Source organism: Melitaea cinxia, chromosome 3 (genome assembly GCF_905220565.1).
Source record: "Melitaea cinxia chromosome 3, ilMelCinx1.1, whole genome shotgun sequence".
NCBI lineage: Eukaryota > Metazoa > Arthropoda > Insecta > Lepidoptera > Nymphalidae > Melitaea > Melitaea cinxia.
In genome coordinates, this window is record NC_059396.1 from 6,173,020 (window position 1) to 6,190,555 (window position 17,536).

At 31.4% G+C, this 17,536-nt stretch overlaps 2 protein-coding genes across 2 annotated transcripts; both read left to right on the forward strand.

Moving 5' to 3' along the window:
- The first annotated feature begins 254 nt into the window (after positions 1-254).
- Positions 255-7,895, forward strand: LOC123669120. The gene is made up of 9 exons (XM_045602753.1): positions 255-363; positions 933-1,312; positions 1,791-2,007; positions 2,229-2,377; positions 3,314-3,505; positions 4,448-4,619; positions 5,219-5,451; positions 7,076-7,273; positions 7,702-7,895. Exons 1-9 carry the CDS (start codon positions 255-257, stop codon positions 7,834-7,836), a joined length of 1,785 nt encoding a protein of 594 aa, XP_045458709.1. The 3' UTR covers positions 7,837-7,895.
- Positions 7,896-9,260: 1,365 nt separating this feature from the next.
- Positions 9,261-16,079, forward strand: LOC123669121 (sodium- and chloride-dependent glycine transporter 1-like). The gene is made up of 12 exons (XM_045602754.1): positions 9,261-9,392; positions 9,594-9,725; positions 10,498-10,652; positions 10,728-10,792; positions 10,971-11,103; positions 11,199-11,333; positions 11,587-11,690; positions 11,764-12,001; positions 12,284-12,412; positions 14,012-14,212; positions 14,983-15,111; positions 15,783-16,079. Exons 1-12 carry the CDS (start codon positions 9,269-9,271, stop codon positions 15,906-15,908), a joined length of 1,671 nt encoding a protein of 556 aa, XP_045458710.1. The 5' UTR covers positions 9,261-9,268; the 3' UTR covers positions 15,909-16,079.
- The last annotated feature ends 1,457 nt before the right edge of the window (positions 16,080-17,536 follow it).

The window sequence follows — 17,536 nt, forward strand, 5'->3', positions numbered from 1 at the left end:
ATTTACCGCATTAATTTACCTATATCTTCATAAAAAACGTACTTATAAGTATTTTATTTTTACCGTTTTAAATAATTTAAAATTGTGTCTTAACTTTATTCAATTATCCTATTTATATCAAAGCTAAATATATGAATTTTTATATAAAACCTATTTTACAAAATGACGTACCAAAAATCTATATGAGTTTAATAGTTTTATGATGCCGGTGACATTATTTATTACATTTTACTTTAATTTCGTGATATAAAAATATGCCACCTAAATCAAAAGAAACAGCAACAAAAAAACCTCTACCTCAACTCTTAAGACCCAGTATTAGTAATTCAAGTCTAAATTTCGTTCCAGATGATGTTATAGAAGGTAGGACACATAAATAAAAATTATTATTTGCCTATTTGATCGGTGCTTTTGGTGATATTGATAAACTACAACTTAACTACAATATTTTCGTCTCTCTTACTGTCTTTACTTTCTGAGGCAAAATTATTTCTATACCTTTCAACGACAATCACGTCGCTTTCTTCATCATCACTAAGGAAGAAACCCATGTTATTGTGTAATTTCTACTTAGCGCAGCTAATTAATAAATGTAGTTATGAAATACAACATAGTACTTAATTGATATAAAATGCATTAATATATTATAACACGGATAATTACATAATTAATTCGCGATTGTTATTAATACTACGAAAATGTTAATATGTTTCATAGGAATAATTAGCAAATGACGACATGTGTCACCTGGTGTTCAGTGATTAACGCATCATTATAATTATACTTACAGCACGAAAATGCATTGCTAATTAAAATAAGATTTGTTGGTTTATTGAAGTTAACGGTTGTAAAGCCATAGGTAGCTGATGTAGCTTCTTGCATTTTTGTGAAAGTGTTCTTCTCATCTAAAAACATAAGCGTCCTTTTTAAAGGTTTTCAAGAAAGAATAGAAACGGGAATAATTTGGACTTTTGCGGAAGAAGCCGCTAGATATCATAAACAAAAATTTTATTTAAAAAAAGTCAAATTTTCTGAAGGTCTTCAAAATAGAATAAAAAAGAGTATTCTTAACGGCTTTCTTGATGAAAAATCTAAATTCACCCTCAGTGAACAATGGGAAATACTGTTATCAATGTGTTTATGGGATAATGAAAAATTTTCAAATGAAGAGGCAAAAAACTGTTTTAACATTAACAATTCAATAACTGATAACATAATTGAAATGATAAAAATTGCTGTTCAAAAAAATGATCGGGATTTGCTAAAAATGAATTTGAAAATGGTTCTTACTCTGAGAGTGAATGATTGTGAGGTAACTCTATCTTAGTATTTTCATAATTACTTTATTATGACAGTATTAGATTAACTTAAAATATCTTATTGGTACTAATATTATACCTAAGTAGTTATGTTATATTAATTCGGCTTTAACTTTAAAAGCATCCAAAAAACTTGGGTTGTACATAAAATAAGCAATTCTTAGTCAGCTGCACTATTTTCAAAAGTGCTATGTTTATGCATTGCAATTGCAAATTAGCAGTAAGAATTTAGTGAAGCAATTCGCAGTAAGCAAGGGGATGATAATACTAAACAAATAGAAAAATCAAAACGTGTTTTAGTATGCGTAAATATATCTATTAATAGCATAGAGAAGGAAAGTGTATCAGATAGAACATCAACGCGTTTTTATTATTGTTAAATTACTATTTATAAACTTACACCACGTGATTATGCATAATACTTTATTTGGCTCTTCTAGACTTAATAATATTTATTATGCTCGTTTTTAGATGACGGAATTGGATGACTCTTTAAAGGAATTTCAAAACTTGTCAACTTTAAATCTTTGTGGAAATCATATAGCTGAATTTGACCCACACGTCCTTCCGCGAGGATTAATAATATTAGAACTGCAAAATAATCGTATTAGCAATCTGGACATATTTGTTGAAAAATTACCATCTAATTTGATTTGTTTGGGACTCGCCAGGAATCTACTGTACAATGGTTTATTGCTTTTGGATGCATCAAATATTAATTTAAATAGATAAATACATATATAACTGAAGATGAAATACCCAAAATTACTAATTTCGTCTATCGACTCTACATTCAACACAAAAATGTGTTAACTACAAAAATTTAGTTTTGATTGAGAATTCATGTCACTAATTTGTCTCGGCCGTATAGTACAATTAAATAATTTCTTTATAATTTATTAATTTTAGATAGTATTAATGGGCTATCAAGACTATCACACAATATTACGATTTTGGATTTATCTGACAACGACATCTATGATTTAGAAGCGGTACTAACACCTTTGGCTGTACTACCAGATCTGATAGCGTTACAACTTGCAGGCAACCCTTGCGCGGTGTGTTTTATATTTTATTGCTCGCATGTACATATTCTGTAAGTTAAATGTAGATGGCGCTGTAAAAGATTATCATTATCAATAAGAGCTGTACTATTAATTTCGTTTATAATACATAATTATTATAGAGGTCATTATAAATAAAAATTAAATTTACTAAACTAATATATTCTATTTCCAATGTCATAAGAAATTACATATGATTAGGGTTTATTCGTTATCAAGAAACTTATAAAACATATTTCTATGTTTTGATATTTTTGTTATTTTATTTAACATATCTAATTTTTCAACTGTATTACACATCATAATTATTAGGAACATACATATTTTTACAAATTCGCTATTTAGGTAATTAATATTCAATTTTTAAACTTATTATATTTTTTATACAAAAAACCTATGATCCAATATCTTTTAAATATTCTAAAAGTAAATTAAGCTCCACCTACTTAACAAAACAACTGAGTTTAATAAAACAAAAAAAGACCATTTAACATATATGCCAATAATATGCCATAACACAAAATATCGTGTCTCTACCGCTCTACCGCATTCACAGTATCCAACAGTTTAAAGAAATAACTCAAATATAAACTCACACTATATTTGAATTGGTAATGATTGATTACTTTCTGACGTGCGATGTATTCTAAGAAATGTTGTAAAAATGGTTACATTCTTAATAATAATATATTTTGCTTCATTCGCAACGAAAATATTTCTTTGCTATTTTTTAACACTTTTGATTTTAGAAATAAAAATAATAATAGCAAGTCAAATTAAGTTAAAAATAATATATAAAATAACATAATCAAAATATATAAATTAATATAATCAAAATGTCATAAAATTTAATATATAACATCAAAAATAAATGAATATAAATAATTAAACGTCTGGAACTACAATAATAGTATTTAAAATTTCTATTAGGTGTGTGCAGCTTACGCCCGTACAGTACTGACGAGGCTTCCTCAGCTACAATGGCTGGACTGCCGAGAAATTCTTCCTACTGATAAACCGTCAGAACCTTTTGAACCACACGCTGATGATTTAAGATCCGCATACTTTACTTTTACTGTCTTCCGAATAATGTCTGTTCCTCAACCTCCCAAGCCTGACAAGGTATATAATCACTAACGTTACTATTATAAAATGAATTTAATTGATTTTTAGATTTTTTTTTAAATATATGAAAATGCTAGTTTTTAGCTAGTATCTAGTACAAATTCGAAATATTTATATATGTTACTAGCTGACCTGGCGAACTTCGTATCACCTTATTTTTTTCTGAAATATAATAATAACCTAATATATCAAATTAAAATATAGCCTATCTTTTAAGTTGGATCAAACTGCACACGGTGTTCAAATTTGATTAAAATCGGTTAAGTAGTTTAGGAGTCCATTGAGGACAAACATTGTGACACGAGATTTATATATATTAAGATTTTAAACTTATACCATGACACGTATATATTTTTTAAATTTATATCATACTATTGCTGCAAACTGCATGATTTAGGACAAAGTATGATCTACATGTTATGTTACAAGCATGTATACAATCCGAATTAAGTCGTTTAAAATTCTTCTTAACATAATGAGAAATGATTCACTCTGTAGAATATTTACAGTCTGTCACAAAAATAGAGTAATATTATTAATATTAATTAATTACACTTTCTTTGAACAGAATTTTTCACTAAATAAGCTAAACAAAGTAGTCCCTACAATAGTGTTAAACTTATCTGACTTGTCACATTTTACGAAAACGATTTACTTTTACGTACATATTATATGTATGTTTTTTAATTAATGAATAAATGACTCGTGTTCAACGATCCTAAGTAGGAATTATTGATGTTTCTGGGGTCCGGAAGAACACACAATACGAAAAAAAAACGCTCGAACGGTAAACATATATATAGCCTATACAAATGTTTGCCGTGTGTGAGAATCGAATCCACGATCGACATCACAACAACCAGTGCTGTGACCGCCGTGCTAATGCGTTTTCAAATTATATATATAACTATACACTAAGTATATTTAAAATCATTCAAGGGTGCGACAACAACTTTTCATGTGGAATTGGAACTACCTCTGCTGGATTCGACAAGACGAAAGTTTTTGATGTTTCGTAACAACGATTCGCTTATTGAAATGCTACCCCCACCAGAAGATGAAGAATGGCCGTCGACAAAAGTGTCTCCTTCATTTGCAGAAAGTAAAATAGGCTTAGGTAAATTTGTTGTAATGTGAATGATTTACACATGTGGTACATCATCCTAATTATAAAAATAGTTTTTGACCACAGCGTTGTTACTTCTAATGTAATAAACTAATCTCAATATTAGGTTAATATTTTGCAAATAGCATTTACAACAAAATTAAGATAAGATTGATAATACCGAAAATTTACACATCTGAACATTTACGTATAATGTGAAAATATTACAAGGGTCTCAATATAATAAAAGGGACTTCACTATACACACTGCTAAAATAATTAAATAGCAATCTATCTAGCTGTCTGTTGAATACGCATCACCCCTAAATATTATATATTATGTCTCTATATGTAATTTGAAATAAGGTATAATTATTATTCGTAATGCTGGCTATCACAAGTAATATGTGACTAAATTTACTAATTAAATAAAAAAATTATAGCAGGTATAAAAATAGTATAGTGTTAAGAGTAATTAGTCATTTTTGCTAAACTTTCTACCATCTATAAGTTTCTCCATAGATTATATACGTAATTCCTATTCAATATTCTTTCAACTTATTAATAAATTTATTGCATAAATTTAGTTTTTATTTTCATTCTAGAAGCTTCAGGGTTGCAGACTTCAAGCACATATCACGAATCGGATATCTACAATCACTTAGTAGCAAAGAATTCTCGTGAAATCTTTCACTTTACGGTATTCGAGAGTAATCGTGTTCAGTGGAACAAAATCATGAATTTCCAAGAACCAACCATTAAAATATTTTGTCCGAATCTTTTCTCACTGAGAGATACTTTCCGCACAATTATTACAGTTCGACTTGTGTACACAGTGGTGAGTATTATTTTAATCTATCTTGATATTCACTTCACTGCACTTCAGCTTAATACAGTCCACTGCAGGGCCTCCACAAGTTCGCGCTAAAAATGGCGTGAACTCATATGTTTTGCTCATAGTTCCCACGCTGGGTAGGCGGGTTGGTGTCCGCAGGGCTGGCTTTGTCGCACCGAAGACGCTGCTGCCCGTCTTGATTATTATATTACACTAAATATAATTATGTATCTCCTGAGTTTCGGATACCTTAGGTTTTCTCTATCAAAGTGGCCTCTTTAATACGTACGTAAGTTTAATGTGGTTGATACATATGTAATAAGACATGTATTTACTCGTATGTACGCTTTAAGTAATAGAGATGTGTTAGTAATTAAAAATAACAAAATTACATCAATCTTTTCTTACCAACTTTTCTGTTTATAATATTCATAATAATACATATCATTTACTAATCAGTTATGATTTGAAACTTACAAATGGAGTCACAAAGTACTGAGAGTTCCATAAAAGTCGTACTCCAGCAAAAATTGATTGATCAAATTGATACACGCAATTGTTACATTAATCTTCGTAAATCAAACGTGACTCAAAAGTTTACTTGAAATAATGTTTATAATTTCAGCTTAATATCCCTCAGTGTATCAAGACTTCAGTTCAAGCCTAATACTTTTGAGTAGATAGACACGCTAAGTCTAAACTTGCGCATAACACAATAGATTTAATATAAATTTAAGCATTTCATAATCCACTAAATTATTATTCATCAATAATTCAATATTATATTCATCATTCACGACGTTATTTATAAAGAAATATTCAGTTGTTTTTGTGTCCTCTTCCATTTGAAACCTAGTTAAATTCTAACAAAACAATAACACAATAAACAATCTTGTTTAACAAGGTTAATAATTATTTTCTCAGTCAGATTTATAGAACTATAAATCCTCTATCTTGTTCGAATTTTCATAAAGATAATTTAAAATCGATAATACGACTTCTAAAACTAAGTTATGTATTATTTTCTTGATAATGCATTAATCGAAGCTATCGTGACCGGTTATCCTATTTGTCCCTATTTTTACTTTTTGTTTCGCTAGAGAATTAGTATAAAATTGGATCACTTGAATTATTTTTAGCACAGTAATTGGGTAACTTTTATTTTAACTTATAAGTAACCTACACACGTAAACTTTACTCCATTTTACGAACCCTGTGGCGTTAGACATCACACCGTCCTCGATGAATAAGTAATTTTAAATGAATAATAGAAATGAGGAAGGAAAGGTCAAAGTGACAAGTTAAGAAAAGCAAAGTAGATCAGAAAAGATAAGATAGCGCAAGAGGAATCTAAAACAGTTTAAAACTTCTTTTTTTGTTGTATAAAACTTAAAATCGATCTCATTCAGTATATAATATCCTTTTCTATTTATCGTGTAATTAAAACCCGCCAACCCGCATTGGAGCATCGTGGTGGATTAAGCTCTGATCATTCTCTTATATAGGAAAAGAGGCCTATGCCCAGCAGTGGGATATTACAGGCTGAAGCGTGTAATTAAATGTGATTTTTTTAGTTATACAATTTACTCTTCATATCTTGATTTGTTAAAAAGTAATTTACTATCAGACGGTGCTAAGTAAGCAAAGCAAGTCAGATAAGAAAAGCGCCCACTCGTTGAAGCAGCCAGGAGAACAGCGCGTTACCCTAGCGTCTATTAGATGCCCACTTAGGAGACCAGACTGGAGCCAGCCCTCGCAACACTTCCACTGGGACAACTCGCTAGCAACCGACGAGGCCATCCATTGGGGAGATGGGGACTTGTCTGTAAGTTTTTTTTTTATTTGTCTTTAGTAGTGCTATCAACTAAAATCAAATTTTAAACACATTTGTCGTAAATTATCCTTCACTATAAAGTTATATTGTTCGGTCATAAGGCAAGTCAAACGTGTTCCTAATCGTACAGCAAACGGACTTTGTAATCAACCCTTATAACAACTGTCTTAAATATTTCCAATGCATACCTTTTATATATAAATCTCTGTACTATGTACTTCCCCAAGATAAATTATTTCCATGTCTAATGTTATCGCAATTCCCAGACGTTTGATGTCAAAGGGTAAAATAAAAACAGACTCACATTTATAAAATTACTCCAGATTACTTAACATTAAGTTAAAGAATTACAACTACTTAATTTTTAGTTTTTTGGCTTTATAATTGCTTTAGTTTATGATTTTAAAAATACATTTCAGGTATTACAATATACTCTAGCGCCCGTTAAAACGCCGAAAGGAAAACAGGATGCAGATCCGGGTGCGACGAAACAGTTTCCTCCAGAAAATTTAACCTGTCACTTTGGATTTGGAATAGATACACTACGCATTTGATTTTTTTTATAATGATGAAAACTTACGTGTATTTGTATAAACAACTCTATCTCAAGAAATAGATGTTTTTTTTTGAAAGATTATTATTTTGTTTTTGGTTGAAACTATTACAAGTATTCAACATTATCTGTCCGATCGTTTTAAAATCAATCGCCGTTCTATTTTATGAAGTTATGTGAACAACATACTTCAATATATGTCGGTTCGAAATTTAGTATTCTGTTTGCTCAATTATATTATAATAACCTTAACCTAATTTTGCAGCATCAACTGAATTCTGTCAGATACTTACCATTTTAGTGAAGTTGCATCGTATTTCTGACTATTTATATGAAAAGCTTACAAGTGGCGATCAGCCTGTTCATTTTACTACTGATCGCCAGCTAAACTTATTATGAATTACTACTTCATAATAACTAGTGAAATTTTCTAGTCCTATTCCAATCGTTTAATCAACATGAAATTACAAAATACTGACTTATTTTAATGAAAAGTATTTGTTTTCTATTTTAAATACTTCTGTTTAACTTGCAATGTATGTAAGTATGGATGTTTGTTAGGTTAAGCTTGCTACTCAGTTTTGAAGCACATATCTTTAATAGATTAAGCTGAAATTTTGTATACACGTTTAGTGTGGATAACAATGCAAACTTAGCTATGTGACGTCATTATAAATCTAACATGGTGTTCACACCCAAGATGGTGGAGTAGTTATTTTTTATGTTCTCCTATGTGAGTATCAAATGAAAATGCTTGCTGAGAATAACTATGTAACTTTAAATCTAATATGGCAGACATTTGAAGATGGCGGACTGGTTACTTTTAATGCACTCCTACAATATGGGTATCAATTGAAAGGATTTATTAAGAATATCAGACTGAGAAACCTGCCGAGCGATAACAAAACAATAAAAAATAAATTAAAAGTAAACAACTTCTGAACAAGCTTTTATTTAAAGTTCTCTAAAAAGAATAAAATTAACTTTTCCTTTAAAACTTTTACTATCAACATGTGAAATCATACACAATTTGTATGATATAAAAACTTGTCGCGAGATTTACATACCTATGTAGATAAACAAGGAAAATAAATAAGTTGATCTGATTGATTTTAATTTTTAAATTTTTTAATTAAGTAAGTAAAAGTACTTTAATTTATTTATTTACTCTTAGTTTTTGTAACAACAATGTGAAAACGTATATTACGTTTTATTTATATTAATTAATGTAGTATAATTATAATCCTGCTCTTAAATTGTACGAAGGGAACTAAGGTTCGAAGCTGTTCGACAATCAACTGCATATAAGTTCACAGACAACTCAAATTTATAGTTTGAATAGTTATTTTAAATAGATAAGTGGGCATATCCTCAATTCAAACAATCGGTCAGATGATATTATATAGTAGTGGTCACAGCTTATTTGACTGCGAATGGCGGGAAGACCGCACGAACGCTGGGACAGCCAACTCGAGTACTTGCTCTCATGTCTCGGGTACGCCGTCGGTATCGGGAACCTCTGGAGGTTTCCGTATCTATGTTATAGAAATGGAGGAGGTAAATCACATGTAAACTTTTTTAATACAACTAAACGAGTTTTTTTTTTACAAAAGTCCATATCATACTCTACCGTTAATTCTAATTGTTTACGTACGTATCTGAAACTTTAATAACAATAAGTCTGTAATTATTTATTTAACTTTATATGTTAATTTAAAATGTACGTAGTATTAATAATTTACGATTATAAATTTTCAGGCGCATTCCTTATTCCATATTTACTGACTCTCGTGACATGTGGCATTCCGCTCGTTTATTTAGAGACATTTCTGGGGCAATTTGCGAGTGCAGGATGCATTTCAGTTTTCAACATAAATCCCCTGTTCAAAGGTAAGTACGTAATTAACTGTTTATTTATTTATTTTTCTATCTTTTTATACAACTAGGTTTGCATACAAGCGTACAACTCACCTGATGGTAAGCAACTACCGTAGCTTATAGACCTCCTACACCACCAGAAGCATTGCAAGCGCGTGGCCTACCCTATATATACCCTTTAGGAGCTCTAGTCACCTTAATCACCAACAGGAACACAACACTACTTGAAAATAGTATTATTTAGCTGTGATTATCTGTGAGGCGAGATACTACCCCAGTCGGGCTGCTCCATGTTTTGAGCAGGAAATTTCCTGCTGTGCCCTACCTCAGTTAATACAGCTTTAATACAGGTCTCAGAAAGTACATGTATTAAGCCATCTATTTCTTTACTATTTATATTTTGTAACACGGACTCTATTGAGGTATCACTAATTATGATTTCCGAAATGATATTTAACTTTTCTCTATAACAGCTATTTTGAAAAAGCGACAAGCGCAAATTTTCCACAAAAGTAAACAAAACTGGTCATCCTGTTTTTCAATTTAGGTTGACTTATGTTCTTGCACAAAAATAAAATAATTGGGCCAGCATGAGTAGGTCAACTCATTTCGAATATTTTTTTCTTTGAACTTGCTACTGGTACTTTAAGGAGTGCAGGTTTCAACTAAATATGTAATGGGAAATCTAATAATATAATCTAATAAATATACTAAAATATAAAGTATGTAAATAGATTTTGAATTTTTCGGTTACATAATTCTTATTTTATTTCACAATTCACAGGAGCAGGCTACGCTGCAGTAATATTGAACGTAATAGCTATAACATATTTTGCATCGATTATGTCTTACCCAATATTATACATATACCATTCATTCAGTTCACCTCTACCTTGGCAGAGCTGTGGTAACTATTGGAATACCGAGAAATGTGTGGAGGTAAAATTATGATAACATAAACAATATATGTTTATATGCGATTGCAATGTTATTCTATTCGTTACACAATTTCAGATCACTGGAAATTATACTTTCATAGGAAATGGATCCGTTACTACGCCTGAGAATGAATTCTTTCAGTATGCTTTTTAATGGTTTTTAACACGATGTTTTATTAAATTAACACAATAAAAATTAATTTTAATAAACGATCTAATTTCAATGTAGCATACTCTTGCAAATTTTATAATTTTCATAAAATTTTCAGTAGCAAAAATTTAATACAAAAGTAATATATCATCAGTTATAAATTTGCAGTATACGTCTTTTGCGTATGTCATCCGATATCACACACATTGGTGGTATAGTTTGGCCAATATTTTGGTGTAACGTAATCTGCTGGATACTAGTATACCTTTGTATTTGTAATGGAGTTAAAAGCGTAGGAAAGGTGAGTTTTACAAGCGGAGATTTTTACTACAAAAATGCCAAAGCAACATTATTTTTCTGAAAGTGGACTTCTTGAAATTGTATTTATGTTCACAGATCGTGTACTTCACTGTTTTGTTTCCATATGTCGTACTATGCGCTTTATTCATTCGTGGAATTACGTTACCAGGCGCTTGGCAAGGCATACAGTACTTCATTCTTCCAGATTGGAACCAATTGACGAAACCGAAGGTATTTTAAATCATCGGTCATTCGTCTTAAACTAGAATTTCTACAACACTAGAATTTTCAAATAAGTACGTTTAAAATTGTCACAAGTTTAACGATATTTCTAAGAAAAAATTTGTTCTGAAATTGTCAGCAAATCGTAGTTGTATTTTACATGTAGGAGAATAGAATTGTATTTAGTTTAATCCATTTCTATATTTGTAATCTTATAAATCTTTATATAGCACTATTAATTATTACACTTATGTCACTAAAGGTTTGGGCTGATGCAGCTACTCAGATTTTCTACTCCCTCGGTCCCGGTTGGGGCGGACTCGTCAGCATGGCGAGCTTTAACAGATTTCACTATGACAATCTACGGTTCGTTTTAATATTACAAACATTTTAAAATACGTAGTTATACCTTATTTTTACAAATTTATGTTATTTTTAGGTCTTCTATCATAATTCCACTCGTGAATAGCGGGACTAGTATCTGGGCGGGATTGGTCGTATTTTCTGTTCTTGGGTTTGCCGCAGAACGTGCAGGAGTCCCAGTAGGGAACGTGGCCTCCGCTGGCCCTGGACTGGCATTCGTCACATATCCCACGGCTGTGTCCATGATGCCAGCACCTAACTTCTGGGCTATAACATTCTTTGTTATGCTTTTTTTTCTTGGTGTTGACACTATGGTAAGTATGTAATCCAAAATTTTTCATGTTTTTTTTACATGCCACCTTATATTTATTTATTTTTTGTTTTTCGTTTAATGAAAAATAAAAAGAATGTAATGCGTGTATTTTATTATGATAGCTAATAACCAATACACACGTATATGATTTTCGCAAATCATCGTAGTTCACCTTTTTACAATAATAATATTATTAATGTTGCCTTATAGAAAAGAGCAATGATATTTTGATCTTCAATATGAACAACTTATGAATTCAGTTTATTCTGGATGTTGTTTACAGTTCGTTACAATTGAAGCAATTATCGCCGGTGTCTTGGATGAGTTTACACAGCTTCGTAAACGTAAGAGGCTTGTCACGTTCGTGACATGTTTTATCCTGTTCCTCCTCTCGATCATCTGTAACACTGAGGTTTGTTTTTTTTTTTGTTATAATTATAAGTTCAATTTTTGAATGACTCTTTTGATTGTTGTCTTTCAAATTGTAGTTTTGTTTTTACATAGCAGTCATATATGTTATACATTTAAAAGAAAATTGCACCCAAAATGCTACGACAAAAATCACTACACTTTATAACACCTACTAATGCTGACTCGATTTACATTTCATGTTTCACTCGGTTATCATTATAATGTTGATTTCCTTCGGGGTGACTAACATTATTCACGCTATGGGGCGGTACGGCTTATAGCACTATACCAGTAGAACGTTTGCGTGCATTCACAGACAATTTGTAATCAATTACGTTCTTAAGTCAGATTTTGTTTGTAATTGAAATAACAAACAAAAATGTCATCATGCTAAAACGAATGAAAATTTAAGAGTCGTCATGCTCTTGTAACAATTAATTTTATTACAGTTAGCATTACATATATTAAAATTAAAATTACAAATGTTCAAGAACAATTAAATGTAATTACCTAAATGAAAGAAAAGTGAATATAGCTGTGAGCACTCGTAAACGAAAAAAAAAACGACTTCAATTACGTGGACAACTAATACAGCGTGGGTAGACGAAAAAATAGTCGAGTGAATACGCGTTATTAGAGATAACTCAAAAAGTACTCGTCAGATCTCAATACAATTTCAATGACACAATATGAAAAGCGTTAACTTTCGATTAAAAAAAAGAATCGTCAAAATCGGTACACCTAGTAAAAAATGAGATAACAAACATTAAAAAATACATTCAAATTAAGAACCTCCTTTCCTCCTTTTCTTAAAAAAAAACTTTGTTGAGAGAAATTAATTACTACAAAAACATACATAGCTAACAATATAACGAATATACTAATCGTGACAAAAGGTAACGTTATTAAGTACAGATAATCATTTTGAAAAGGCTTTCTTATGTATATCCACATAGCATCTATTTACGACTGTTTCATTGATGTATTTTATACCAAACTATGTATTCAAAAAATTTATGATATTTTCCTTAACCAAGCATAGCAAGTAGTTAAGCTAAGTAGTCAAAGGTGGTTTTCACATAGGAAACGAATAATATCATCGACGAACTGTCATTTCATCCATGCGATCAATCAGAGCGCGCCAATTCGATTCCATTTCTTCAAATTGAAAACGATTTCAAACGATCACTTTTCACTTTTGTATCTAATATATATGTAAATAGAACAAATATATGGAACCATTTCAATATTTGTATTTAATCAAATATAAAAAATGTATTCTTATGAAATATATATTAATTATATAAATTGCCCAATACTTCTTGATTCCGATATCCTTATCGTTGAAATGATTTCTAGTTTTTAAAACCAGCGTTTCTTTTCCTCCTACTAATTTAGCCTTTCTGTAACTTACGAAAAACACTTTATTAGCAACTAGTAAAACAGACCCTTAAAATAATTGCTTAAATAAAAGTTTTCTTCATAAATAAAACAAAAAAATAATAAAAAATTAAATAGTTATTGTATTCCAATGATTATATAATAATGTTCAAAATTTTTGTTCAAATAATTTTTTTTCACCTGTATTATTAAAATGCAGGGCGGCTTACACGTTTTAGGTCTCCTCGACGCACATGTAGCGATAGCTTGTGTGCCTGTAGTGTGCGGTCTAGAGCTAATAGGAGCAGTGTACACGTATGGACCCAAGAGACTAGCCATAGACGTATTGTTTACGACTGGAAGGCCATTAAAACCTATCTGGATTGTTTTATGGAGATACATAATACCAGTGTTGCTTCTGGTAAGACTACGTAATATAATAATATAAAATTGGTGTGATTTTAACGATTGATGTTATATTATAATATCACAAAAATAGAAAAGTATTATAAATTCGAAAAAAATTCTGAGGTAGGACAAAGCAGGATATCACCATCATCATAATCATCATCATTTTAGTCTATCACAGTCCATTGCTGGACATAGGCCTCCACAAGTTCGTGCCAAAAATAGCGTCAACTCATGTGTTTTGCCCATAGTCACCACACTGGGTTGGTGACCGCCGGGCTGGCTTTGTCGCACCGAAGACGCTGCTGCCCACTTCGGCCTGTGTATTTTAAAGCCAGCAGTTGGATAGTTATCGGGTTTTTAAATTTCAAGGTAGTTGTGGAACTGTGTTATCCCTTAGTCGCTTCTTACGACACCCACGGGAAGAGAGGGGGTGGCTATATACTTTGCTGCCATAACCACATAGCATCCTGCTCAAAATCTGCAGCAGCCCGACTGGGGAAGTACCTCAACCTTACTGCAGATCACAGCTAAATAATAATACTTTCAAGCAGTTTTGTATTCCTGTGACAAATAAGACCAGAGCCCCTGGGGTGTTAGGGGTAAGGTCGGCAACGCGCTTGCCAAGCTTCTGCTGTTGTAGGCGTTTATAAGCTATGGTAATCGCTTACCATCAGTTGAGCCATATGCTTATTTTCCGACCTAATTTTATAAAAAAAAGCTAAATTTTTAATTGAGGTATTCAGACATTACAATATTTTTAAACTAGTGTATGGTTTGTAGATAATAACAACATACTCGCTACGAGACGCTGCGGGGCTGGCGGGTTGGAGCGTAGCGATGATCTCCGTAATCTGCGTACCGATACATGGAGCTAGAGTACTCTTTAAGGCAAAAGGATCCCTCAAACAGGTCTATTAAAGTTGTTAAATAGCATAATTCTATTAATATTTAATCACTGCCATTTAAAATGGTCTATACATGAAGACTAAAGTTCTGTACTACCAAAAGACTGATTTCCCACAAAATTTATCACAATATTATAAATGAAATGGTTGTCTAAGAGTAAAATTGCAAACATTTTTCATTCTTTTTCCATTAAATCACCGCATACAGAGCTTTTTCTTAAAATTTATTCTATCGTGTATAAATTGAGGTACTCATCATGCTAAGCGGCAATATGTGTACGAGTACATGTATGCGTCTATACAAGTATGTGTAAGTAATCAAGTTTTATGTCTGTGATAGTGACATGGCAGTCGTCGTCCCGGTAACACGTGTTCTTATCGCTTTCTTGTGTGATGACAGTCAATAAACTACTACACAAATATTTTGTATTTTGAATTAGGAAAACAAAAAAATTAATACAATTAACATGCCTCTTTATGTATAAAAATACACTTGACTATACCTCATGACACGCACACACAGTTTCGGTATTCGTAAAAGCTTGACGCTTACATAGCACTGTTTGCTAATATAAAATTAAAAGCCTATTATATAAGGTATTTAAATATGTCTTCTATATAATGAGGAAAAATGGAAAAGTTCATCTTCAACTAGAATATTTTATAATTTTTCAGAGATTAGTCGAAAGCTGTAAGCCGAGTAGTGATTGGGGACCGAACGAGCCTGAGATAAGAGAGCGATGGATAAACTTTCAAAATCAAAACTCCCTTCCTACAAATTCAATAGAACTTAAAAAATAACAAAAATAAAGAAATAATATATTATAACATGTATTTTTTTTTTTTTCATTTAAATACATTCGAATGAAAGTGTGCTTAGTTGTTGTTAAAATTCGTATGTTGTACACAATAATTATTATACTTGAATATAATAAGAAAATAGTAATTAAATCTTGCTAGAGTCTGAAAATATTCATTTGCGTTTTATTTTCAGAATATTATCAAAATGATATTTAATCCCATTACTTAACTTAAAGTATTTTAATGAAGTATTTAATTTTTTTTATTATAAATACAAATTTGTTTAATTTTACAATAATATATATCCGTCAACCCGCATTGGAGCAGCGTGGTGAATTAAGGCTCTGATACTTTTCCTACATGGGGGAAAGAGGCCTATGCCCAGTAGTGGGATATACCGGCTAAAGCGATACATATTCACTATGCACAACTCAAGATGTAATTATTTACTTTTTCTTTAAGATCATTTTAAAAGTCATAGAGAAGTCTGTTACAAAGTTTCCTTTAAAGCTTTTTTTTGGCTGGAAATAAATATTCGGATATGTTTACCTTTTTATAGTTACACATACCTTTATATACGTACCAACAAACGACTTTTTCTTTTTTTATATTTAAATTGAAAAAATAGTCCACGAAATAGCAATTATTATATTATCCTCTACATATTCATGATGTAACAGCATAAATTATCAACAAAAATCATTTTAAGAACTTAGCGCATATGAAGTGTGCTTTAACGCGCATTACTTGAAAATCGTTTTATATAAAAACTAGCTGTGCCCGCGGCTTCGCCCGCGTTGAAATTAGTATGTCTCAAAGTTTTCTTGGCAAACTTCCAGTGAAACCCTCATCAAAATCGGCTTAGCCGTTCCGTAAACCTTCCTCTTGCCAATGGTGGAGCCCTCTCTCCGATGGTGAAACCGCATGAGAATCCGTTCGGTAGATTTTGAGCGAATCGATCACATACACTTTTGGGGACTTGGATTTATAATACACTAACTGTTGCCCGCGACTACGGCCGCGTGGTTATGCAGATATGCATTACTATTAAGATGTTTAACGCAAATTATTTTTTTATTTCAGTCAATCGTTCAAGTTGAAATCAATCAGTTAGAAATGCTTATCAAACTGAGTAAATTTTTAAAAGGCACAACTTAGTATAATTTAATAGTTATTTTTAGAAAACCTCTGTATACACCACATTTTTAGTTTTATTTTCAGGCTGTATATGTTTCATGCAAATATCATCAACCCCAATTAAATCCCCTTAGCAGTGGAATATCGTAAAATCCGTTCTTAGCGGACATCTGCTAACTATAATCTACCTCCCTGCCAAATTTTATCTTTGTTCAACCTGGGTGGATAGACCATCCAGTGGTTTTTGAGTTCTCGTGATAAGTGAGTTAGTGATATTTCTCTTTTATATATATCGATTACGATGCATTATTTGGATGCCTCCTCACCATCTATAGATCATATATTTTAAATTTCAAGAGTCTTACTTCAAAAACATAAGACTTTCATACAAACTTCCGACCCCCGTTTTACCCCCTTAGGGGTCGATTTTCATAAAATCCATTCTTCACAAATGATTACGCTCTATAAGAAGCCTACCTGACATATTCCAA

What these genes read in the sequence shown, in the direction of transcription:
- LOC123669120 (XM_045602753.1), top strand. Translation starts at nt 255, where the DNA reads ATGCCACCTAAATCAAAAGAAACAGCAACAAAAAAACCTCTACCTCAA. An exon ending in ATTTGCAGAAAGTAAAATAG is followed by an intron (nt 4,620 to 5,218) that starts GCTTAGGTAAAT and finishes TTTTCATTCTAG; the next exon opens with AAGCTTCAGGGTTGCAGACT. An exon ending in TTCGACTTGTGTACACAGTG is followed by an intron (nt 5,452 to 7,075) that starts GTGAGTATTATT and finishes ATTTACTATCAG; the next exon opens with ACGGTGCTAAGTAAGCAAAG.
- LOC123669121 (XM_045602754.1), top strand. Translation starts at nt 9,269, where the DNA reads ATGGCGGGAAGACCGCACGAACGCTGGGACAGCCAACTCGAGTACTTG. An exon ending in ATACCGAGAAATGTGTGGAG is followed by an intron (nt 10,653 to 10,727) that starts GTAAAATTATGA and finishes ACACAATTTCAG; the next exon opens with ATCACTGGAAATTATACTTT. An exon ending in TTTCACTATGACAATCTACG is followed by an intron (nt 11,691 to 11,763) that starts GTTCGTTTTAAT and finishes TGTTATTTTTAG; the next exon opens with GTCTTCTATCATAATTCCAC.